The sequence below is a fragment of the Molossus molossus genome, unplaced genomic scaffold, assembly GCF_014108415.1.
Source record: "Molossus molossus isolate mMolMol1 unplaced genomic scaffold, mMolMol1.p scaffold_m16_p_27, whole genome shotgun sequence".
In the NCBI taxonomy this organism is placed as follows: domain Eukaryota; kingdom Metazoa; phylum Chordata; class Mammalia; order Chiroptera; family Molossidae; genus Molossus; species Molossus molossus.
The window spans coordinates 963,698-989,745 of NW_023425363.1; the positions used below are offsets into that span (position 1 = coordinate 963,698).

General features: G+C 38.9%; 1 protein-coding gene and 1 non-coding gene across 3 annotated transcripts in view; one reads left to right on the top strand and one right to left on the bottom strand.

Annotated features, from left to right (window-relative positions):
• The window catches only part of ZNF624 (zinc finger protein 624), a 46,017-nt gene that overhangs the window by 11,707 nt on the left and 8,262 nt on the right, over positions 1-26,048 (bottom strand). The window contains exons 2-6 of one of the 2 annotated variants that reach the window (XM_036278363.1): positions 24,870-24,987; positions 24,568-24,657; positions 22,013-22,101; positions 20,070-20,132; positions 326-452 (exon numbers count right to left, since the gene is read on the bottom strand). In XM_036278363.1, coding sequence (XP_036134256.1) covers positions 326-452; positions 20,070-20,132; positions 22,013-22,101; positions 24,568-24,634 — 346 coding nt within the window. In that variant the 5' untranslated portion in view covers positions 24,635-24,657; positions 24,870-24,987. The remainder of the gene's footprint in view (positions 1-325; positions 453-20,069; positions 20,133-22,012; positions 22,102-24,567; positions 24,658-24,869; positions 24,988-26,048) is intronic. The other variant, XM_036278364.1, reaches the window with a different exon arrangement.
• Positions 10,762-10,887, top strand: LOC118641276. Its single transcript, XR_004961576.1, has one exon. It is a non-coding gene; the product is annotated as a small nucleolar RNA SNORD22 (small nucleolar RNA).

Sequence of the window (26,048 nt, forward strand, 5' to 3'; positions counted from 1 at the left end):
TTTAGAAAGAAAAGGAACAAATATTTATTCCTTTTATTTCTGGAGGCACTGATAATTCATTTATGGAAGTGACTAGAAAAAACTTTAGTTGTAAATCTGAGGGACTGTCAACAATCTCCAAGATTCCGATCAAATATGTAATTCTTACTGTACAATGGGCAGGCCATTTGGTTAAGAGTGAGGAATAGCATAACTCCCAACAATGTACTCCTAAGATTATGAGATTTTAATGCCAAAATTCAGTTAAGTATTTTAGAGGCTCTGTATCTTCAGTAAACCTGGTCAGATGGGCAGATACATACATGAACACAGAAGTTATCATTACCCAGGGAGACAAGATTACTGTAATTCTCTAGCATCACGTCCTTGTGCAGGTCCCTCTGTGTAGGATCCATCAGCCTCCACTCTTCCAATGTGAAGTCGATAGCCACATCTTTAAATGTCAGTGATTCCTAAAATAAACACAGTGATCACCCAGGGACTATACAATAAAACCTGTTAGGCAGAATAATTCATATAAAACTGGGGAAGAACTCCAGAAATCAGAATTACCAAATGACGGTGGAAGTCAACCAGTTTAACCCTTAAAGAACGTATGAATCTCCCCAGTGACAAGAACTTAAAACCACAAGAGGAAGCCCATTCTATTTTTAGTTTTATCTAATAGCAGAATTTTTTCCATACTAATTCAAATCTGGCTTTCTCTTATTGGTCCTACTATATTATTTGGAGTCAAACAGCATGGTTTCCTTCTTTCCTAGAAAATCTTTAAAATATTTGATAACAGCCTGGACAGTGTGGCTCAGTGGTTGAGCGTCAACCCATGCACCAAGAAGTCACCAGTTTGATTCCTGGTCAGGACACATGTCCAGGTTGTGGGCCAAATCCCCAGTGGGAGGCATGCAGAAGGCAGCCAATCAATGTTCTCTCTCATCAATGTTTCTCTCTCTCTCTTCCTTTCCCTTTCTCTCTCTAAAAATCAATAAAGAAAAAAATAAAAAAAAAATTGATTAGATCTGTAGTCTCCACCCAAAGCGTCCTTTCTTCTTCAAAGCTCTGGCTTCTGTATCTTTTTTCAGTTCCAATCTATAAAATATGGCTTATTAATTATTATTATTTTTTTATCCTCACCCGAGGACATTTTTTTCCATTTTTTGTTTAGGTAGAGTGGGAGGGAGAGAGAGGAAGGCGAGAGAGGAGAGAAACATCGATGTGAAGGGACACATCGAGTGGCGGCCACCCGCACGACCAACCAGGGCCGGGGACAAACTGCAACCGAGGTACATGCCCTTAGCGGAACCGAACCCGGGCCTCTCCAGACCGCAGGCCAACGCTCTAACCGCTGAGCCAAACCGGCCAGGGCTAAAATATGGCTTATTAAAAGATACAGTCTATCATTCAGATGACAAAGAATATTATAAACTCTCTTTGAAAAATAAAAATAAGAAATCACAGAACTTTGTGGAACTTATTTGGTCAGAATATGAAATATTTATGCAACTGTGCAGAAAATAGAAGAATTAACCATAATAAATTTTAATGGTTACCTACTAGAAAGAGAATAGAGTACAGAAAACTGGAATAAAAACCAGACTCCAGTGAATATTTCTTGGTTTGTAGATTTGACTTTTGAACCATGTAAATACTTTATAGTATTATAAAATAAATATTTAAATTTAAAAATAATCTATAAACCTAATTGTTCCAAAAATAAGCAAAATTTATAATAGTGTGGGAATATGGTACATTTCTACTGCGACATCTAAAGCAACTGAAAAAACTACTACTGCACAAGGTAAGTAGTCCAGAGTATTTTTCTAAGCCACAAGAAAAAATCATAGCAGAAAAATTAAAAAGTTATAACTTGGCCCTGGCCGGGTTGCCAGTGGTTAGAGCATTGGCTCATGGACTAATGAGTCGCAGGTTTGATTTCAGTCAAGGGCACATCCCTCGGTTGTGGTTTGCCCCGGCCCTGGTTAGGGTCGTGTGGGAGGCAACCAGTTGCTATGTCCCTCTCATATCCATGTTTCTCTCTCTCCCTCTCTCCCACTCCATCTGAAGATAAATAGAAAAAATAACCTCAGGTGATGATAAAAAAAAAAGTTATAGCTTGCTCATTCCTTCAGCATATGACCCCCCAAATATATTTGTAATCCTCCCTACCACATTCTCCAAATAGTCTGAAAAAAATCCAAGCAATATGGATGTAGTACTTAAAGACTTGCCATGCTGATTTTTTTGGAAAATTTGGTACATTGTATTTTTTGTTGTTTTTTTTTTTTTATCCTCACTCGAGGATATTTTTCCATTTTTTGTACAGATAGAGTGGGAGGGAGAGAGAGGAAGGGAGAGAGAGAGAGAGAAACATCAACGTGAAGAGACACATCGAGTGGCTGCCACCCGCACGACCAACCAGGGCCGGGGACAAACTGCAACCGAAGTACGTGCCCTTAGCGGGAACCGAACCCGGGTCTCTCCGGACCGCAGGCCGACGCTCTAACCGCTGAGCCAAACCGGCCAGGGCTGTTGTTTTTTTTTTTAATCCTCACCTGAGGACATTTTTTCCATATTTTGTTCAGATAGAGTGGGAGGGAGAGAGAGAGAAACATCGACGTGAAAGGGACACATCGAGCAGCCGCCACCCGCACGACCCAACCAGGGATGGGGACAAACTGCAACTGAGGTACGTGCTCTCAGCGGGAAACAAACCCGGGTCTCTCTGGACCGCAGGCCGACTCTCTAACCACTGAGCAAAACCGGCCAGGGCTGGTACATTGTTTTTAAAAGATCTGTTTCCAACACCAAAAGCAGTCTCTAAAAATTAAAAGGAAAATGAACCAAGTTGGTAGCATACACATTCATTGGAAAGAAATTATTTTGAGTGACTTTAAGACAGTAATTTTTCTGGATATTCCTTGTGAGATATACCTCAAGGAGAAAACAGAATTACAAATAACAAAAACAATACATTTCAATAAATAATCATATTGGTGGTGGTAGTGATGGAAATGCTATTTTATAACTGTTATTTGTGTATTGTTAGAGAAAGCAAATTAGTATACTGATGTCATTGAGAATACATTTGGCATGGGGAAAATAAGATATAAATGTAATATTGATGAAATTATATTAAAAACCCCATAGATCCAAATTTAAATTGAAAATATCAGTCTAAGTTTATGGGGTTATTTGTTTGTTTATTTTTTTTGTTAATCCTCACCAGAGGATAATTTTTTTAAATTAATTAATTTTTGTTACAGATATTTCTCCTTTTTCCCCCACTGATACCCCCTTCCCCTCCCTCCCCACTCTGTCCCCAGCTTTGTTGTCCATGTCCATTGTTCATGCATACATGCATATAAGTTTTGTGGTTTATCTCTCCCCCACCACCCCCTCATCTGGGGATTGTCAGTCTGTACCCCACTTCCACGTCTCTGGGACTACCCCATTCCTCAGAATGTTATGTTCATTATATTCCACAAATAAGTGAGATCATATGATACTTGTCTTTCTCTGTTTGGCTTGTTTCGCTTAGGATAATACTCTCTAGGTTCCTCCATGTCGTCTCAAAGGATAAGAGATCTTTCTTTCTTACACCTGCATAGTACTCCATTGTGTATATGTACCACAGCTTTTTTATCCATTCGTCTACTGATGGACATTTGGGCTGTTTCCAGATCTTAGCTATTGTAAATAGTGCTACTACGAACATGGGGGTACATATATTCTTCAGAGGATAATTTTTTTAAAAACCTCATTTTTATTGTTGAATGTATTACAGATTTTTCTCCCTTTTTTCCCCATTGACCCCTTCCTCCCCATTCCCACCCCCTCCTGCCTTCCCTACCCTATTGTTGGTGTCCATTGGTTATGCATATATGCACAGAAATTCTTTGGTTTATTTCATCCCACCCTCCCTCCCCTTTCCCTTTGAAGCTCATCAGTCTAACAACCAACTTGTACTTCTTAATTCCTTCTTTTCACCCATCCCCCCAGTCCCCACCCATCTGGTAAGGAACAAAAAGTTCTCTGTATCTAGGAGTCTGTTTCTGTTCTGCTTGCTCATTTTGTTTGTAGATTCAATTGATAGATATGTATTAATTGCCATTTTATTGTTCATATTTTTGTTGTTCTTAGCCTTCAAGAAGACCCTGCAACATTTCATATAATACTGGTTTGGTGGTGATGAACTCCTTTAGCTTTTCCTTGTCTGGGAAACTCTTGATATGTCCATCGATTTCAAATGATAGCGTTGCAGAATAGAGTAATCTTGGTTGTAGGTCATTGCTTTTCATCACCTTGAATATCTCTTGCCACTCCTTTCTGCAAAGTTTCTTTTGAGAAATCAGCTGACAGTCTTATGGGAGCTCCTTTGTAGGTAACGGACTGCTTTTCTCTCACTGCTTTTAAGATTCTCTCTTTGTATTTAACCTTTGGCATTTTGATGATGATGTGTCTTGGTGTGGACCTCTTTGGGTTCATCTTGTTTGGGACTCTCTGTGCTTCCTGGACTTGTATGTCTTTTCGTTCACCATGTTAGGGAAGTTTTCTGTCATTATTGTTTCAAATAGTTTTTCCAATTTCTTGTTCTCTCTCTTCTCCTTCAGGCACCCCTATGATGTGAATGTTGGCATGCTTGAAGTTGTCCTAGAGGCTCCTTACACTATTCTCATTTTTTTTGGATTCTTTTTTTCTTTTTGCTGTTCTGATTGGGTGTTTTCTGCTTCCTTATATTTCAAATCAATGGTTTGCTTCTTGGCTTTACCTATTCTACTATTGATTCCCTATAAATTATTACTTCAGTTAGTGCATCCTTCATTTCTGTCTGGCCCTTTTTTATGTTGTTGATGATCTCACTAAGTTCCTCGGAGGTCTTCTTAAGTTCCTTGAAGGTCTTACTAAGTCCCTTGGATGTCTCATCAAGTTCCCTAAGCAACCTTACAACCCGTGTTTTGAACTCTGCATCAGTTAGATTGCTTATCTCCATTTTGTTTAGTTCTTTTCCTGGAGTTTTGTTCTTTTCTTTCATTTGGGACATGTTTCTTTGTCTCTTCATTTTGGCTGCTTCCCTGTATTGTTTCTATATATTAGGCAGAGTTGCTATGTCTCCTAGGCTTCGTAGGGTGGCCTACTGTTGTAGGTGTCCGGTAGGATCCAATGGCACAGTCTCCCTGATCACCCAGCTGTGCCCTCATGGTGCACCCTTCTGTTGTAATTGAGTCTTGATTGCTGTTGGCACATCAGTGGGAGGGGTTTACTCAGGCTGATGAGCTGCAAAGACTGGCTGTGCCCACTAGGCACTACCTTGGAGGATCAGCTGTGTAGGGGCCCACCACACAGAGCAAGACTTACATTAGCAGGGCTCTGGTACCCACTGAGTCCACTCATTAAGTGTGTCACTTGTGGAGGTGGTTGGGTGGTGGTGTTTCGATGTGGTCTGAGGCTGTCCACCAGGTGTGCTGGCTCTGGGGCAAGGTCATCTACTGCCTATGCTCTATCCAGGGCCACGGGGCATAAGCTACAAAGTGAACTGCAGATGGCTGCTTCTTGTGCTGGGCTTGGAGGTATCCAGGAAAAGCCAAGTTGTGAACCAAGGCTGGCTGCTTCTAGTGCCAGGTCTGGGGCCACTTAACAAGAGCTATGGGGCTTGCTGAGACTGGCCCCTCTCAAGCCCCAGCTCCGCACTGCTCTTGTGGACTGCTGGGTCGCACAGGTCCATCTGGAGCCCCAGCTCCACACTGTTCTTGCGGGCCACTGGATCACACAGGACCCCTATGGAGCCGCAGGTCCCACTACTGGTGGCTGGGGAGTGCTGGCTGCCCAGTGGGGCTCAGCGCCTGCTCAGCCTTTGCTGTAGATTTTGGGAATGGTTCTCTGCTGCTGGTCTGTGCTTCTGTTGCCTGGGGATGGATGTCTGCTCCCCAGCCTCTGTTGCTGGGGGTATATCTCGACTCTGATCAGGCTGCTACTGTGGGGGATGGTGCTGGGCTCCCGGACATTTGCGGTTTACGCAAGTGGCACCTTGACAGCTCCACTACTGTGCACTGATCTGTGTTGATACAGGGTGTCCACTGGCTAAATGGTGCCAAGTGCACTGGTGGGCTCAGGTACCAGATGCTGCTTGATTGAGAGATTTTAGGAAACTCTGAAGGAGGATCCAAGACAGGCCAATCCTATGGTAAAGCCTTTGGAAATAGCTTGGGTGGGCCTGAAAGTTGGGTGGGGCGGGGTCTCAGGGGATCACCAGGGCATGGTCAACAGTGTGAGCCAGGTTGTTGTTGTTGTCCCAGATATGGTGGCATTCTGCCTGCCCTGTTGGGGAAGGGCTCACCATCGGAACAACAGCCTCCACCAGCACATCTGTCCAGGGGAAAGCTGCCCCTCCAGCCTTCGTCTGGAGGCCAAATAGCTCAGTTCTTCCCTGTTCTCTGGTGCCTCTCAAGCTGCCTCCCCTCGGAGCTCAGAGGGAGCGGGTCTGAGTAAGTCTGTGCGCGGGCCCTTTAAGAGGAACTGCTGGGGCTTCTGCAGCTGCAGCCTCCCTCTGCCTCAGTTCCCGCTGGTTTTTCCAACCAAAAGTTATGGGGACTTTTCTTCCTGGCACTGGGACCCTGAACTGGGTTCCTGGTGTGGGATGGGGACCCTCACTCCTCGGGGAGGACCGTCCTAACAGAGGTCTCTCCTGATTTTTATCTGCCACACGTGGGTGTGGGACCAGCCCATACACGCCTCCACCCCTCCTACGAGTCTCGATGGGGCTGCTGCTTTAATTTTGTAGTGGTAGGACTTCCATTCAGCTTGATTTCAGGTGGTTCTGAAGGATGGTTGTTCTGTAGTTTTGTTGTAATTTTGATGTGATTGTGGGAGGAGGCAATACCGCATTTACCTACTCTGCCATCTTGACAGGACTCCTCTCACCAGAGGATAATTTTTTTCCATTGATTTTCAGATAGAGTAGAAGGGAGGGAGGGCGGGGGACAGAGAGAGAAGGAGAGAAACATCGATGTGAGAGAGACACATCAACTGGTTGTCTCCCACACAGCCCCAATAGGGGCCGGGGATTGAACCTGTAACCCAGATATATGCCCTTGACCTGGAATTGAACTTGTGACCCTTCGGTCTGCAGGTTGATGCTCTAACCACTGAACCAAACCAGCCAGGGTAGAGGTATTTTAAGAAAAATAAAAACACATTTCCTAGCTTTGTCCTAAAAGGCCTAGAAACAATAACCAATAAGGTAGCATTATGCAATCCAGACGGGCCTCTAAATATTGCTTCCCACTAAAAGGAATCAGGGCCTGGAATTTTTGTCATACTAAAAAGCAAGGAAGCTATAAAAGATTGCTAGGATCATGTCTAGGACAGGAGACAATTTGAAGATGTTGTCAATGGCCAATGATGGGACAATCTGAGCATTAATAAGAACAACAGCTGCAATGGATTTTAAAAATATATATTTTAATTCATCATTTCATAATAAAATGATAAAAATACTCATTGATCATCTTTGGGGGATGTTGGAAACTGGTAATTAATGAGAAAGAATTAACCTTTTGTCCTTTTTCTATGCAAAGTATATATAGTTTGCATAGTAATCAAATAGTTTATATAGGGAGGTTTCTCTTTGTGTACTAACTCTCGTTAGTACACAAAGAGGAACAAAAGAATAAGAACATCACCATTTTGCAATGTTTAATGAATTAAAGGATCATAAGTGGCTGCTGTAAAACTGAGGTACTTCATTTTTAATATTGTCATTGAAACATAATGAGTATTTTTATTTATTTTTTATTTTTCATAATGAGTATTTTAAATTACAGCACATCCGTAAATGGACCATCACATTTCAGGTGCTCAATAGCCACATGTACATGTGGGTAGTGTCTACTGTACTGGACAACACAGCTGTAAAATATAAGCAATGGTTCCTTCAATAAATGACTATAATGGGAGGAAAAAGAGGGAGGAGAAAATCTCTAAATTAAAAGTGACCTAAGAGACAATATTAGCTAATTATAACATAATAATCAATTAGGGAAACAAATACCAACTCAATATTTGATAATATTAAGGCTGTTAGTTTTTTAGCTGTTGACACTTGAACATGAGTTTGAACTGCACAGGTCTACTTATACACGGGTTTTTTTTTTCAACATATACATATAGTAATGTAGATGTATTTTCTCTTCATTATAATTTTCTTAATAATACTTCTTTAGTCTAGCTTACTTTACTGTAAGAATACAGTGTATAATATGTTTAACATATAAAGTTTGCTAATTGACTGTTATCAGTAAGACTTCTGGTCAATAGTAGGCAATTAGTAGTTATATTTTGGGGGAGTCAAAAGTTATATGCAGATTTTTGGCAGCACAGGGATTGGTGCCCCTAACCCCTACATTGTTAAAGAATCAACTGTATACTTAACATTAAAAATAATCTGTTATAGATTATATAATGAAATATTTATAAATAAGATTATATGATGTCTTATATTTGCATCAAAATAATTAGTGAGGGAGGGTAGGGTTACAGAAAAAATATGATTGCCCATGGGTTGATCATTGTTGAAGATGGGTAATAGGTTCAACAAGATAAATCAAACTATCTCTCTACTTTTGAATAAGTAGAGTGCATATTATTTGTCAGGTACTGCTCTAAGGACTTTAAAAAAAAAATTTTTTTTTTATCCTCACCCGAGGACACCTTTGCATTTATCTTCAGATAGGGCAGGAGGGAGAGAAGGAGAGAAGAGAGAAACATAGATGTGAGAGAGAGACATTGAGTGGCTGCCACCTACATGACCCCAACCCGGGCAGGGACAAACTGCAACCGCTAAGGTATGTGCCCTTAGCGGTACTGAACCTGGAACTCTCTGGTCGGCAGGCCGACGCTCTAACTGCTGAGCCAAACCAGCCAGGGCTGCTCTAAGGATTTTTATGTAATGACTGAATCCTCACAACAGGGAAGGTGCTATCTACAGATAAGGAAAGTGAGGTATGGAGAGGTTAGGTGCTTTGCCTAAGCTCACAAAGGAGGCAAAGTCTAGATTCAAATCCAGGCAGTTTGGCTCCAGAAATCAAGCTTGTAATCACTATATTCTATGATCTAGTTAATTAAGAGCCCTTATTAACTGACTAACCAGGCAAAGGCCTCAAGTTACATACTATTTAGCTAAGATCTCTATATTAGAAGAAACAGATTCTTCAGGGGTGTTTTCTGCCACATAGATATGTATGCCTGTCAAAACATTTAAACCTTTTATTTGGTCTTCAAAATTTGTGAAGCATGTATTATATAATTCTGCTAATAATATAAAACGACTAATGTGGGAGATAATGACAGTTTATAAACTGAATTTCTAATCACTTCACACATAAATTATAATAGATTTACTGGGCTTATTCTCTTTTCCCATCAAGAGCTGAGCCCCAGGAAAATCCAAGAAGACCCTCATCTCTCATCTATGGCTTACCCTGAGGTTCTCTGCAAGCAAGAAGTAAAGGGTAAGGCAAAGTTGTAAACTGCCTGGCTAAGAGTAGAAGGTATGTATGTCAAACACAAACAAAAGCCTTGGGCAAATGCTGGAAGACTTACTGGTTTAAGATGAAAGGAAATCTATGTCCATTCATTAACTAATCACTATGTTAACCAGAGTTTTCACCATACATGACAAAGAATACAAACTTTACTGAATTAGTCCAGCAAAGTCACTAAATAAATAAAATAGCAGCAGCAACAACAAACCCAGGGGAGGGGAGAATCTGGTTTCCGGAGTTGCTACACTGTATTATTTAATTTAATTAATTAATTTATTTATTTTTATTTAAAAAAATTTTTTATTTATTAATTTGTTTTTGTTATAGATGTTTCTCATTTTCCCCCCACTGACACCCTGCTACACTGTATTATTTTAAATACTGTGTTTAAAATTTTTTTCCTTTATTTATTTTAGAGAGAGAAGGAGTGAGAGGGAGAGAGAGATAGAAACGTTGATGAGAGAGAACATCGACTGGCTACCTCCTGCATGCCCCTAACTGGGAACTGGGCCCTCAACCTGGGCATGTGCCCTGACCAGGAATCAAACCGGCGACCTCTTGGTGCATGGGTTGACACTCAATCACTGAGCCACATCAGCTGGGCTAAATATTGTATTTTCAACAAAAAAATCACAGACACACAAAGAAACAGAAAAATATGAATAATAAATAGTAAAAAAAGCAAAAAAACACAAACAGTCAATGGAAACTGTACCTGAGGAAGGCAAGAATTTGTACTTACCAGATAGAGACATTTAAATTACCCATTAATAATATGTTCAAACCCCTAAAGAAAACCAGGTCTAAAGAATTAAAAGAAATTATGAAAATGATTCTCATTAAATAGAAATTCTGGAGTTGAAAAACAGAATAACTAAAATGAAAAATTCACTATAAAGTTTCAGTGAAAGGAAATAAGAAATTTGAACAGTACTATGGGCTGAATGTTTATGTCTCCCAAAATTGATATGGTGAAATCCTATTATTGCCCACTGTAATGGTATTAAGAGGTGGTACCTTTGGGACGTGCTTAAGTCATGAGGGTAAGGCTCTCATGAATGAGATTAGTGTCTTACCAAAAAAAAAAAAACAAAACAAAAGAGGCTTCCACCATGTGAAGATATGATGAGAAGTCTGTGAACTAGAAGACAGCCCTCATCTGCCCATTATGCTGGCACCCTGATTTTGAATGTCTAGTTTCCAGAATTGTGAGAAATAAATTTCTTCCTGTTGAGGAGACAATCACATGTCTTGCCTCCAGCCCTAGTCTCAGAACCTGTAAAGGTAAACTCATAGGGGATGGCTGGGGGAGAAGAGGAAAGTTTGTTCCAGAAGTAACTGTCTGAGGTATCATATGGTTTTCTAAACATGGGAAAGGGAGAATAAATCACTTGTTGAAAAATCATTGTATATTTTTCCAGGGTTAATGAAAGAACAAAGCATGCATAATGGACTCCAACACTTGGACAATATCCAAAAGGACATTTTCAAGTCATTTCTTGTACAAAACAGCTGTTCAAATGAGCATAAAACCATTTTAAGGTTTTTTTTAACCTTCAAGAAAATTTCTGTTGTTTTACAAGCCATCCAGTCTGCTATGTTTTGTTCTAGAAGCCTGAACAGACTAAGATAAGCAGGGAGAAAAAAAATTGGTGACCTGGAAGATAGATCAATTGAGATTATCCAGACTAAGGAATAGAAGCAAAAAAAATGAACAGAGCTTCAGAGATCTGTGGGTCAACAAGAATACCAATATATGCATATGGGGAGTCCAAGAAGGAAAGGAAAGAGAGAAGGGGGCATAAATACTATTTGAAGAAAAAATGACCCACAACTTTCTTAATTTGATGATAAACATTAACTTTCACATACAGGAATCTCAGTGAACACCAAGTAGGACAAAATCAAAGAGATTCATGCCTAGATATATCATAATCAACTGGTAAAAGACAAAGAAAGAATCTTCAAAGCAGCAAGAGAGAAGGGACTACTAATGTACAAGGGATCCTCAGTAAGGCTGTCAGCTAATTTCTCATCAGAAACCACTGATGCTCAAGGAGGGCAGTGGTAAAACATCCAGAATGCTAAAAGAAAAAACGTCAACAAAGAATTCTATATGCAGCAATACTATCCTTCAAAATGATAAGAACTGAGAGAATTCACCGCTAGCAGATCTGGCCTACAATGAATACTAACGGGCATGCTTCAAGTGAAGTGAAAGGACACTAAACAGTAACACAAATCCACATGAAGAAATAATACCAGTAAAGGTAACTAAAGAGATAAAAATATAAATATATTTTTGTTTATAACTTTTTTCTATGTTATTTAAAAGACAGCTGCACAAAGTAATAATTATAAAATTGTGTTGATGAAATTATAATGCATAAAAGGTGTAATTTGTATGACAATAATAGCATAGAGGAGGGAGAAGGGAATGGAGCTATACTGGAGCAAAGATTTATATACTATTAAAACTAAGTTGGCATTAGCCCTTGCCGGTTTGGCTCAGCAGTTAGAGCATTGGCCTGCGGTCCAGAGAGGCCTGGGTTTAGTTCCCGCTAAGGGCACGTACCTCGGTTGCAGTTTGTCCCCGGCCCTGGTTGGGTCATGTGGGAGGCAGCCACTCGATGTGTCCCTTTCACATAGATGTTTCTTTCTCTCTCTCTCTTCCTGTCTCTCCTGCCCACTCTGTCTGAACAAGAAGTGGAAAAATGTCCTTGGGTGAGGGAAAAAAAAAAAAAAAAACTAAGTTGGCATTAATCTGAAATACATTGTTTTATGTCAAGATGTAAATTATAATCCTCAGGGAAACAACTAAGGCAACTAAAAAAATATTGTGAAAGAAAAAAGAAGGGTTAATCAAATGGGGTATTAGAAAATATCTAACACAAAAAGAAAGCAGTAAAGGAGGAAGAAACAAAAAAGACATAAGACATACAAAAACAAATAACAAAATGGCAGATATAAATTCTACCTTATCAGTTATTAAAAGTAAACAGACTGAAAACTACAATCAAAGAGAGAGAATGGAAGAAAGGATTTTTGTCAAAATGATACAAATAAGTGCTATCTACAGAAGACAGACACACTTTAAATTCAAGGACACAAATAGGTTTAATGTAAAAGGATGGAAAACTGTACTATGTAAACAGTACACACAAGAGAGCTAGAGTGGCAATTCTAATATCAGACAAAATAGACAAACACTTTTACTAGAAACAAAGAGAGAGACTTTCTGAAGATAAACTGGTTAATGTATCAGTAAGACAAGTTCAAACATATTTTCACCTAACAAAAACACCTCAAAATACAGGAAGCAAAAATTTATAGAATTGAAATGACAAAGACAATGCAACAATAATAGGTAAAGATTTGAATATCCCATTTTCAGAAATGGACAGAACAACAAGGCAGAGGATCAACAAGGAAAGAGATACCTTGAATAAAATATTATAAACAAACTAGACATCCACAGAACACTGAAACACCCAATAACAACAGTACATACATTCTTTGCAAGTGTACATGAATATTCTCCTAGTCCTAATAAATTTTGTGGACCCTCAGAAAGAAGATACCGACTAACAGGGGCTCCTGGTGGCTAACAGCCCACATCTCTGTGGTCAGTTAATATTTGACAAAGGTGTCAAGAGCACACAATGGAATAAAGACAGTCTCTTCAATAAATAGTGTTGGGAAAATTGGACAGATACATGCAAAAAAATGAAACTAGACCACCAATTTACACTATACACAAAAATGAACTCAAAATGGATAAAAGATTTAAATGTAAGTTGTGAAACCATAAAAATCCTAGAAGAAAATACAGACAGTAAAATCTTAGATATCTCTCACAGTAACATTTTTGCCAGTATGTCTCTGTGGGCAAGGGAAACTCAGGAAAAGATAACAAATGGGACTCATCAAGCTAAAAAGCCTCTGCATAGCAAAAGAAACCATCAACAAAACAAAAACAGAACCCACTGTATGGGAGAAAATACAGATGTATGTCATCTTTGGAGAAGTGTCTATGCTCAAGGTCACTAATAATCAGAGAGATGCAAATAAAAATTACAATGAAGTATCACCTCACACCTGTCAGAATGGCTACTATCAATAAATCAACCATCAACAAGTGCTGGTGAAAATGTGGAGGAAAGGGAACACTTGTGCACTGTTGCCGGTTATGCAGACTGGTGCAGCCACTGTTGGAAACAGTATGGAGTTTCCTCAAAAAATTAAAAATGGAACTGCCATTTGACTCAGTGATTCCACTTCTGGGAATATATCCTAAGAATCCCAAAACACCAATAAGAAAGAATGTATGCATCCCTATGTTTACAGCAGCATTATTTACAATAGCTAAGATCTGGAAACAGCCCAAGTGCCTATCAGCAGATGAGTGGATAAAAAACCTGTAGTACATATACACAATGGAATACTATGGTTGCATAAAGGAACTTTTACCCTTTGTGACAGCATGGATGGACCTGGAGAGTACTAGGTTAAGCAAAATAAGCCAGTCTGAGAAAGACAAACACCATATAATCTTACTAATATGTAGAATCTGATGAACAAAATGGAACCAGATGCATGGATACATGGAATAGACTGGCTGGTGTGTAAGGGGTAGGGTGTGGGGATGACTGGATAAAGAAGGTGAAGGGATTAGCTAAAGAACATATATGCATAACCTATGGACACAGACAATAGCATAGTAAAGGGCAAGGGAGGGGTAGACAGAGGTGGGTGGAGGTGGGCAAAGGGCAGGGAAAGGGGGAATACCTGTCATTATGTCAACATTAAAATTTTTAAATAAAAGAAAAATCTAATAATGAAAACAAAAGAGCCTAGTGGCTATTTCTACACAGGGATGTTTCACACAAACTGCACTTCAGAGAGAAGCCTGCACTGAACTGCCTGCCTCTACACTGAACTGCCTGCCTGCATTGTTTTTGCCATCTGAGCCAGAATACAAAAGGAGTTCCTGAAATCCCACTTCAACCAAGAAAATAATATTAGAATGTAGATAAACAAAATAGAGAATAGAAAAACAATATAGAATAATGAACAATAGCAAGATTTGGTTCTTTGAAAGATTACAAAATGACAAACACTTAGACTGACTAAGAAATAAAAGAAGACTCAAATAAAGGAAGTCAGATATGAAAAAGGAGACATTACTACTAACCTTACAGAAATAAAAGGATTATAAAGGACTACTATAAACAACTGTATGCCAGCAAATCAGATAACCTGGATGAAATGGACAGATTCCTAGTAAGACACAAACTACCAAAACTGACTCAAGGTAAAGAAAATATGGATATGTAAGTAAACTTCCCACAAATAAAAGCCCAGGTTTTCAAATGGCTTCACTGGTGCGATCCACCAATCATTTTCCAAAGAGTTAATAGAAATACTCCATTAATTTTTCCAAATAATAAAAGGAAACAATTCCCAACTCATTCTATGATGCCAATATTACCCAGCCAAAGACATGGCAAGAATACTACAGACCAATATCTCTTATGAATATATACACAGAATTCTCAACAAAATACTAGACAACTAAATCCAGCAACAAATAAAACAGTACTATACACCACAGCCAAACTGGACTTGTCTAAAAATACAAAGTTGAACTACTATCTGAAAACAATCAAGGTCATAAATACACCAAATTAATAAAGAACAAAAGCCACACCATCATCTTAACAGACTCAGAAAAAGTATTTGACAAAATCCAACCAACTAGAAATAGAAGCAAACTTTGTCAACATGATTAAGATCATCTATAAAAACCCAAATCTAACATCATACTTTATGGTGAACAGCCATATAATACACATTCCACCTGAGACCACAAAAACAAAGGTATTTTCTTTCCTCACTTCTGTTCTACATTGAATTGTATGTTTTAGCAAAGGAAATAAGACAAGAAAAAGAAATAAAAGGTATCCAGATTGGAAAGGAAGAAGCAAATTTCTATTTGCAAATGGCATAATTTCTATTTACAGATGACATTATCTTGATTATAGAAAACCTTGAAGAATCCCCACACATACACATGCAAAAACCCTATTAGAACTAAAACTAGTTCACCAAAGTTCAGGATACAAGATCAATATAAAGGCAATTATTTCTACGTATTACCAATAAACATTCCATAAAGAAATTAAGAAAAATATTTAGAGTAGCAAGCCTCCTGACAAAAAAATCTCAGGAATAAATTAATAAAAGGTGTGCAAGACTTGTACACTGAAAACTACAAAACATAACTTTAATACCTAAAAAAATAAGACATTCCATCTTCTTTCTTGGATATCAATATTGTTGGGATAGCAATACAGTTGGCCCTCGTTTATCGCGGTTAATCATTTCCAGACTCTACCACGATAAATGAATTTCCACAAAGTAGGATTTTTTATTTATATACAGTCATCACTTGCCACTTCGTGCTTCGACTTTCACAGCTTCACTCTATTGTGTTTTTTTTTTAACGTATCTTTATTGTTGAATGTATTACAGATGTTCCTCATTTTCCCCCCATTGACCCCCTCCTTCCCACTCCTGCTCCCCTCCTGCCTTTCCCCACACTGTTGTCTGTGTCTATTGGTTATGCATATATACATGTAAGTTCTTTGGTTTATTTATTCCTAACCCCCAACTGCCTCTTCCCTTTGAGGTTTGTCAGTCTAACAACAAATGTGTACTTCTCAATCCTTCCACCTTTTTCACCCATCCCCTTAACCCCCTTCCCATCTGGCAACCAACAAAATGTTCTCTGTCTCTATGATAATGTTTCTGTTCTGCTTGTTCATTTTGTTTGTACATCCAGTTGTTGATAGACATGTATTTATTGCCATTTTGTTTGTTCATATTTCTTATCTTTTTCTTCAAGAAGACACGTCAACATTTCATATAATACTGGTTTGGTGGTGATGAACTCCTTTAGCTTTTCCTTGTCTGGGAAACTCTTTATATGGCCATCGATTCTAAATGACAGCTTTGCAGGACAGAGTAATCTTGGTTGTAGGTTCTTGCTTTTCATCACTCTGAATATTTCTTGCCACTCCCTTCTGGCCTGCAAAGTTTCTTTTGAGCAATCAGCTGACAGTCTTATGGGAACTCCCTTGCAGGTAATGAACTGCTTTTCTCTTGCTGCTTTTAAGATTCTCTCTTTGTCTTGCACCTTTTGCATTTTGATGATGATATGTCTTGGTGTGGGCCTCTTGGGGTTCATCTTGTTTGGGACTCTCTGTGCTTCCTGGATTTGTATGTCTGTTTCCTTCACCAAGTTAGGGAAGTTTTCTGCCATTATTGTTTCAAATAGGTTTTCGATTTCTTGTTCTCTCTCTTCTCCTTCTGGCACCCCCAAGATGCGAATGTTGGCACACTTGAAGTTGTCCCAGAGGCTCCTTTGTCCTCATTTTTTTTGGATTCTTTTTTCTTTTTGCTGTCCTGATTGGGTGTTTTTTGCTTTCTTACATTCCAAATTGATTGTTTGCTTCTTGGCTTTACCTACTCCACTATTGAATCTGTGTAAATTATCCTTTATTTCAGTTAGTGCCTCCTTCATTTCTGACTGGTCCTTTTTTATGCTCTTAAGGCCCAAGTTCACTGAGGTTCTCATTAAGTTCACTGATCATCCTTATAAGCAGTGTTTTGAAGTCAGCATCTGTTAGGTTACTTATCTCCATTTCCCTTAGTTCTTTTCCTGGAGTTTTGTTCTGTTCTTTCATTTGGGACCTATTTCTTTGTCTCCTCATTTTGGCTGCCTCCCTGTGTTTGTTTCTATGTATTACTTAATGAGAGGTATGGGGCTAGCTGCGGACAGATGCTGCTGGTTTGAAAGAATTTAGGAAAACCCAAAGCAGGATCCAAGAAAGTCCAATCCTATGGTGAAGCAAATGGCAACAGCTTGGGTGGGCCTGAAAGTTGGGTGGGGCGGGGCCTCAGGAAATCACCAGGGTGGGGCAAACAGTGTGAGCCAGATTGCTGGAGTCCCAGATATGGCTGCAGTCTGCCATCCCAGGGAAGGGCTCACCAAAGGAACAATGGCTTCGGACAGCAGCCTCTCCAGCCCTCGCTCCAATGCCAAACAACTCAGTTCTTCCCCATATGTCTCTGGTGCCTGGAGGGTGTGAGTCTGTGCACGGGCCCTTTAACAGGAGCTGCCTGGGGCTCCAGAAGCCTCAGCCTCTCTGAGCCTCAGTTCCTGCTGCCTTTTCCAGCCAGAAGTTATGGGGATTTCTCTACCTGGCACTGGAACACTGAGCTGGGTGCCTGGTGTGGGACAGGGACCCCTCAATCCTCAGGGAGGACCTTCCCAGCTGAGGTGTCCTCCTGATTTTTATCTGCCACACGTGGGTGTGAGACCAGCCCGTCTGCCTCCACCCCTCCTACCAGTATCGATGTGGCTGCTTCTTTAATTTCATAGTTGTAGGACTTCCATTCAGCTTGATTTCAGGTGATTTTGAATTATGGTTGTTCTGTAGTCTAGTTGTAACTTTGATGTGGTTGTGGGAGGATGCGATACCGCGTTTACCTACGCTGCCATCTTGACCAGAAGTTCTCTATCGTGAAGCCCCGAATATCCAAGTGCGAAGTGGCGAGGGACGACTGTAGTCCCCAAAATGATCAACAGATTCAACACAAGTCCTGTGAAAATTCCACCTGCCTTTTTTTTTTTTTGCAGAAATAGCAATTTCAAAAATTATTAAAATACTGGTTTACTCAAAATTAAAGCTAAGTTCAGTACTTATTAATAGGATGCAGAATTTAAGGGAAAGCCAGAGAAAATTAATCTTCTGCTAGGAACTTCCTCTATCAGAAGAACAGAAATAAACCATATGATTTATTCACCATGTCAAAAATTATGATATTTTCCTAAGGTTCATAATTCAAAGTCTGAAATTACACATATTTTATATTAAAGTTTAAACTGTTATATATCAAAGAATATTTAAGAATTATTGGTCCAGTAATCGTTTCAAAAATGTAATGTAGAAGGCTGAATCTCAGAATTTATTTTTTCATAAAAACAAAAAGAAAAACCCATTTTTACATAAAACATGACTGAAATAAAACCAACTTTCAAAGTGTAATTTTCAAAAACAAAGATACAATTCTAGAAAAAATAGAAAGGGGATGAACTTCTACATAAAATTTAAAAAACACCATAATTCTTCTAAAAGTATAATCAACACATGTATGTCAATGATGTACTAAGGCAGTAATGAGAGGTAAGCAAGCATGATAAGCTGGTTGAAAACATGAGAGAAACAGATGTATAGACAGTGCGAAAAGAATGTTGCAGTAAGATTCCAAAATTAGATAGAAACCTGGTAAGTGTCCAAAGGACAATAAAACTGTAACTTTTGAGATTATCTTTTCTCCTAGGTAGAAATAATTTGCAACTTTTCAATCTTCTACAAGTGAACATCTAACTTTAAGGGTCTGAATATTAATCAATAATAAATCCTGAGTGAAACAACAAAACCTTCCCTGCCATGTCAGATGACCCTTAGTCAGGCTGGTTAGTGTCTAATATGACACTGAAAGGGCATATCTTTTGCCTTGTTACTAAGTTTTGGGTAATTTTTCTTAACCCAATTGATTCATTTCTGATTTTGATATTTTTCTGGAAAAAGCATGTGGATTCTGTATTCATAAAGTAACCTTAACATATATAATGAAATAAAAATATCTAAATAAATTAAACTCATCCAAAGAATGGGAATATTCTTGCCCAGCTAGTGTGGCTCAGTGATTTAGTGTTGACCCATGGACTAAGAGGTTCCTGTTCGATTCTTGGTCAGGCACAGGCCCTGGTTGTGGGCTCAATCCCCAGTAGAGGGGGCATGTGGGAGGAGGACGGTCAATGGTTTTCTTTCACATTGATGTTTCTATCTCTCCCTATCCCTTCCTCTCTATCTAAAAAATCAATAAAAAGACATTTAAAAAAATGGGAATATTCTTTTTCTTTTATATAATTAATTTATTTTTGTTACAGATGTTTCTCCTTTGCCCCACCACTGATTCCCCCTCCCCCTCCCTCCCCGCCCTGTCCCCAGCTTTGTTGTCCATGTCCACTGTTCATGCATACATGCATATAAGTTCTGTGGTTTCTCTCTCCCCCACCACCCCCTCTTCTAGGGATTGTCAGTCTGTACCCCACTTCCACGTCTCCGGGACTACCCCACGGAATGGGAATATTCTTAAAAAATAGGAACTGATGTTGATGTATTCTTGATATTTTTAATAGTATTGGGTCTTGCAATATGAAGCAAGAATCAGACTAAGTGATATAGGATAGTTTATCATTAGCAATTATGATATGACTATCTGCCAAATTTGGGCTGCCACCACTGAGAGAAATGAAATTTGTCAAACTGATGCTACCAGCCCTAAGGTTACCACAGCTATCACTCAAGATGGTATTCATTGTGAACTTGCATTAAGAATTAGGGGCAGTAAAAGAGGAACATTCTCTTTATTTCCCTTACATGCAATGGTAAGTATTACCTTTACCAATTCTGGTTCTTCTGCCTGAAGATAATCTTCATCTGGCTGGGAAACATCAGGACCCTGAGGGATATAGGATAAGATCACTCAATGATGGGTTGCCTATGACCTATAGCAGAGCCTCAAAAAGCACCAACAGTCCTCTGTGGATGAGGTATATACAGGATGACCTCTTTTACTGTTCTATTTAGGGCTGATATTAAGGTCCCATAGTAACATCCAATCATAATCTCCTTTCACCTTGTTTAGACAAATAACACACACATGCAAGATTGAGAAAGATATAACTGCGTAGTGTTTAAAGGTGGCTTTTAAAAAATAACCTATCAAAACAAAAATGAACTTATAATAAGGGGCCTTCAGATGCTACACAATTCTCATTTTTCATCGGGGATGAAATCTATTTCTCAGAAAGTATCTTTCTTGCTTAAGAATAATATTCAAAACACCGTCTGAATATTAACACTACCTGTTTTCTACACTTGAATCATTGCAGTGCTTGGGAGGGCAGCATATCTCAGTACTCAGGAAATATTTTTAGAGACTTCTCATAACATCATTTTCTTCCAAACCTTAGAAACCATCTCCCTACAAGGGCCTGATTTTATAAATGAAATGAAACTTTACTATACTTTCTAGTAGCACTTATCAATTTTAGATTTTGTGTCATTTAAAAAATATAGGTAAAAGTATCTCCTTAAATTTCATTGAGAAAAATGTTACCTTAGTTTTCCCCTCCCAAGTTCCTATAATGATATGAACTTCAACCTGTGATATTAGGGATGGGCTTGATCAGGCCAATATTGGACAGATACTGTGTATCTACTAATCAAGTGTAACATTTTGGTTTTCATTAATCTTTCTCAGGGTATGTGTTAAGGACTAGTTACACGTTATATATCCTGGCTACAAAGAATAAAAGATCACTACTACAGGTTACTATGGATTATTACTATAACAAATTATGTTTGTTGGCAGTACCTTTCTTCTGAATCTACATATTTCAAAAAGTCACTGTTAAAACACATAGCTTTCACTTCATCGATACCCACCTAAAACACACACACACACACACACACACACACACACACGTTCAGAGAAACATTAAAGGATTCAGCTTAATATCTAATTTCCAGTCCTATCTTTCATTTTTCCATCTTGAATCACTAGCTCACCTACTGTTCTCTGCCTCAGAACTTTGCCCTAAACTCCTTTCTCACCTAAGGTACCTTCACAATTACTTTGACAATTTAAATCCCATTTGTAATTGAATACCAGCTTAAATCTATCCTCATGAGCTTCCCATGACCAATTTAGCCCATACTAATGTCCCACTTCTTTTCTTACATAGCACTCATCATCTTTATCATATTACTAAGCAACTATTATCGACCTAAATAAATGATGCAACTATTTCTTTTGTATGCCTTACCTCAGTGAGACTGTAAGCTCCCTACAGCCAAGCACTGTGTCTTAAATATCTTCTCTCCATGTCATCTATTAAGCTTGATCACTTCTTAATGGGTAAAAAAGAGGAAGTCACTGAGAGTGGGCACAAGGGGAATGGTTCCTGTGAATGAAGAGTGTGAGTGTGTGTGTACATTTATTTTTTTCCCCAAATTTCCTAAATGAAACTTTCCAATTGAAAAATATCCCATTTTACTATTCCATAAATAACTGAAATTTCCTAGAAACAGTACACATTTGACATCATAAGTAAATTTCCCAGACTGCCTATCATATCTAAAGATAGCCCTGTTTTTAAAAGATCTTGAAATTTGGTTTAAAATGTATAGTGAATCTTCCTATAAGTTACAGCCTTTACTCACAAATCAAATTATTTGATTCAGTTACCAGAAGGGGTATGAGTAAGGTAGAGAAGTCAAAAGACTTTAGGAAAAGGCATGTCCTCAAACTAAGAAACAAAGGAAACCCAAACTTACCAGAGGTCCAACTGAAGAAACCACAGCAGCCATTATCTCCTCTTCTTTGTTCCTCTCCCTAGAAGGAGTACTCCCACAAAGACATGTCTGAGAAAGAGAAATAAGCCATGAAAACCAGTCCTGCTAGGTAATCTCAGACTCACTAAATTGGAATCCTGACATATAAGCATGACTTCCCTAAACAACACAAGAGTAACCCGCAAGATTAGTGAAATTAAAAGACTCTTGCTCCTGGAGATCTTGAGATTTTTAATATTATTAAATGTAGTCACAGCTAGCAGGCCAGACACTGTACAAGGAGCTTTTAAAATACTTTCTCATTTGATTTTCACATCAACCCAATGGGAAATATGTATATATGTATATGTATGTGTGTGTATATATATATATATATATATGAGAGAGAGAGAGAGAGAGAGAGAGAGAGAGAGAGAGAGAGAGAGAGAGATGAGAAAACAGAAGATCAGAAAAATTAATCTACTTATTCACGGCTACCCATGACTCCAGATCAGTCAATACCCACACCTTTTTCACTAAATCAGCTTGTTGTGATGTGAAAAGTTAACATTTGGAGCCCTTTTAAAATGGAGACAGAGCAACTATCCTGCACCTCTTGCTCCTTGAACCTTTGGAATGTTTGAACTGGGTAAACCTCTGAAATAGGCCATAGCAACACTGTCTCACAAACTATTGTTTGTAAAACCAAAGGAAAAGCAGACATCCTGATCACAAGGACTGATGATTATGGAGTTTCTTTTTAAAGATAGAATCAGTAAGCAGCCATGTGGAGTTAAAGAGGAACTCGGCTTGTTAGCAGCAGTTGTGTGGCCCCTCAATTAGAGACTCTGTTATGCTTAACGTGCCAAATATGCTCTTGCTGGGAATGAGCACCTGGCTTCCCTAAGATTCAGTATTGAGCTTCTGCTCAACAAACATAGGAGATTTTAATCTAATCTTACAGTTGGTGTCAATCAGAATCTCATCTGAAATGATACTATATTCTGAAAAACAAGAATTATAATAAATAAAGCAAGGCTATTATAAATTTAAGAACATCAGAAATAACAGAATTTAAGTAGATTTGGGTATATTGAAACTTACACTCAAAAGTTATTTTCAAGCATTCATGGAGCATTTGCTAAAATCAATCATATACCACTGATCAAAAAAAATATCACTAAAAAGAAGAAATTGAATACACTATATTCTCTAACCATGATGTGGTATAATTACAAATGTAAATAGAAGTGTGAAGGGAGGGGAAAAAACTCTATCACCTGGAAATTAAAATAAACCCTCCTAAGTAGCTAGTAAGTCAAAGAGAGAACTGTGAATTAGAAAATAAGAGTATTGTAGATTTATAATGCATGGGTTTCTGCCAAAGCTTTAAAGAGAATAAATTTATATCCCTAAATACTTTAAGTAAAATTAAAAAAAAATAATGAAAATATCAAACATTCAATTGAAGAAGCAAAATAATTAAAAGCCATAAAGAAGAAATGATAAAGGAAGAAACTAATGAATATGAAAAACAATGAAACAAAAACAGCTGTCAAAAGCAGGAGCTGATTCTCTAAATAATGAAATATACAAGCCACAGACCAGTCAAAAAGAAAAAAATACCAATAAACCAAAAAGAAATAATAAAGGGGCTATAACAGATAAAGTGTCTTAAAACAGTATGCCAACAACAACAATTTTCCAAAGAACAATTTTCGTTTAAAAATGTTCTAAAACTGACACAAACAGCAGAAAACTTAAGTAGGCCAATGTAGCAGAGACTGCACATTGCCTTCCAACACCTAGTCTCCCTTTCTCCTCAGCAGAGGCTTGAAGTCTCAGCTGGCCGCAAGGTCACCCAGCCAGAGACACTTCCCAACCTCCTTACAAGTAGGTGTGCCATGTCACTACATTTCAGCAAATGGGATCGGAATAAAAGATGGCATGCAACTTCCAGGTCCAGTTCAACTTCCTTTCTAATCACTTGAAATACACAGGGTGAGAGAAACCCAGCTTTTACTATAGGGAGAACACCCCTACTGTGTGGTGGAGCTAAAAGATGGATTAAACCTGGGTTTCTTGCTGAATTTATGGACCAGAGCAGCCTACCCCTATCGGCCCTCATCACTGCCAGCCACCTACCAACTCTGACTTTTATATGAGAAAGAAATAGTCTTTCTTGTTCAAACCACTTGGATTCTGTTAAAGTTGCAAAATTAAATTCCTAACTAATACAGTGAATCATCATGAAAGAAAAATTTAAACATAAGCAGGAGAGAGAGAGAGAGAGAGAGCGAGCAGGATTTAGTTAAATTAAAAAAAAAAAAAGTGAATATCTTAAGAATGTAGAGTTTATTCCATGACATTAGGAGGTTTCACTAGAGATAATGAAAAGATTTTGGTGGCAGAGAAACGATAAGAAGTAAGGGAGGAAAGACACAGTGTAATGTGGAGGTACGACTGAATAAAGGAAGCATAATCTGAGAGGATTCCTATATTGAAGCCTCAAGATTACCAAAAAAGAGGTTTCTTTTACACCAATGTTTTGCTACCTTTTTTCAGGTCGTGGATTCCTTTGCAGATCTCATAAAAATTAGAACTCTTCTCCCTGAAAACTCCCATGCATAACTAGAAGGATCTCAAATCTGAGGATTGAAAAAGTTCACAAGGTACACTTATTAACAAGAAAATTATCTGGCTCCATCCAAGATCTACATCAGGATCTCTATTACAGGTGTGAAGAACAGAAATCTAAATTTTCAACCAGTATTTTGATAAATACAGTTCTAAAGATAACTTCTAAACCCCAAATTAAAGACCCTTCTTTACAAACTTGAAAATCCAATGAATGTTTTACCAAGAGGATTCTAGAATCCAAGCAAAGCTGTGGTCCTGCATTAGTTCCCTCAGCTGAATTTCTGCTTCACACCTGGTATTTCTTGAATCACTCTTCATCTCACAGTCTGAAGCAATACCTGTGCCAAGTTTAAACACAATTTAAAACAATAATTATAGCTGTTCTCACAAATATGAACAATGACTACATATCAACACCAGATCTTAATTCTGGGGGGATCCATCTGAGAGTCTGACCTTGTCCACAGAACAGTGCACATGAATATATGATGTTGCACATCATTTCAGGGAGTTTGAAGCCCAACCCTTTCAAACCCATACCCTGACCCTCAAGTTAAGAAGTCCAGTTTTACAAGGTTGAAAAGAAAAACATAATGGGTAAAGAAATAATAAGTGAAAACTATTTTTTCCAAATCACAATAGCAGACCTATAAAGAGCAACTTATTTTCAAAGACTGAATATTTTCAATTCCAAGGAACTACAGTAATGGTTTTCTGCATCTTTAAAACTTATTAAGAATGAAAAAGTCTGGGGCAGAAGATGGCAGTGGGAAGGACCAGAGGGAGGGTGAGTGTGTGAGAGAGTGAGCTAGTGTGTGAGAGAGTGTGAGTGGACGTGAAGGTAGATGACCAAACCCAAGCAGTGCAGAAATGCAGAGCAGAAGGTTCCTGTGCTGTGGACTGGAGAAGGTGGCTACCTCTGTAAGCTGCTCTTCAGGGCACTTCTCCCTGTGCGGTGGGGAGGACCCACCATTTTGGAATATCCTGGGTCTTCCCTGGGAGGAAGCAGGGGGAGTGGCTAGGGCCCAGCAACCTAAGCCCACCAGCGTACCTGGCACCATTGGACCAGTGGACACTCTGTGTCAACACAGACCAGTGCACAGTAGTGAAACTCCCAAGGTGCCGGTAGTGGAAGCCTCGGACAGCCGGGAGCCCAGCACCATCCCCCCTAGTAGCAGCCCAATCAGAGTCCAGATATACCCCCAGCAACAGAGGCTGGAGAGCAGACATCCATCCCCAGGCAACAGAAGTACAGACCAGCAGCTGAGACCCATCCCCAAAAACTACAGCAAAAGCTGAGCAGGAGTTGAGCCCCATGAGGCAGCAGCACTCCCCAACGACCGGTGGCAGGACCTGGTGCACCACGGAAGCCTGTGCAGTCCAGCGGCTCACAAGAGCA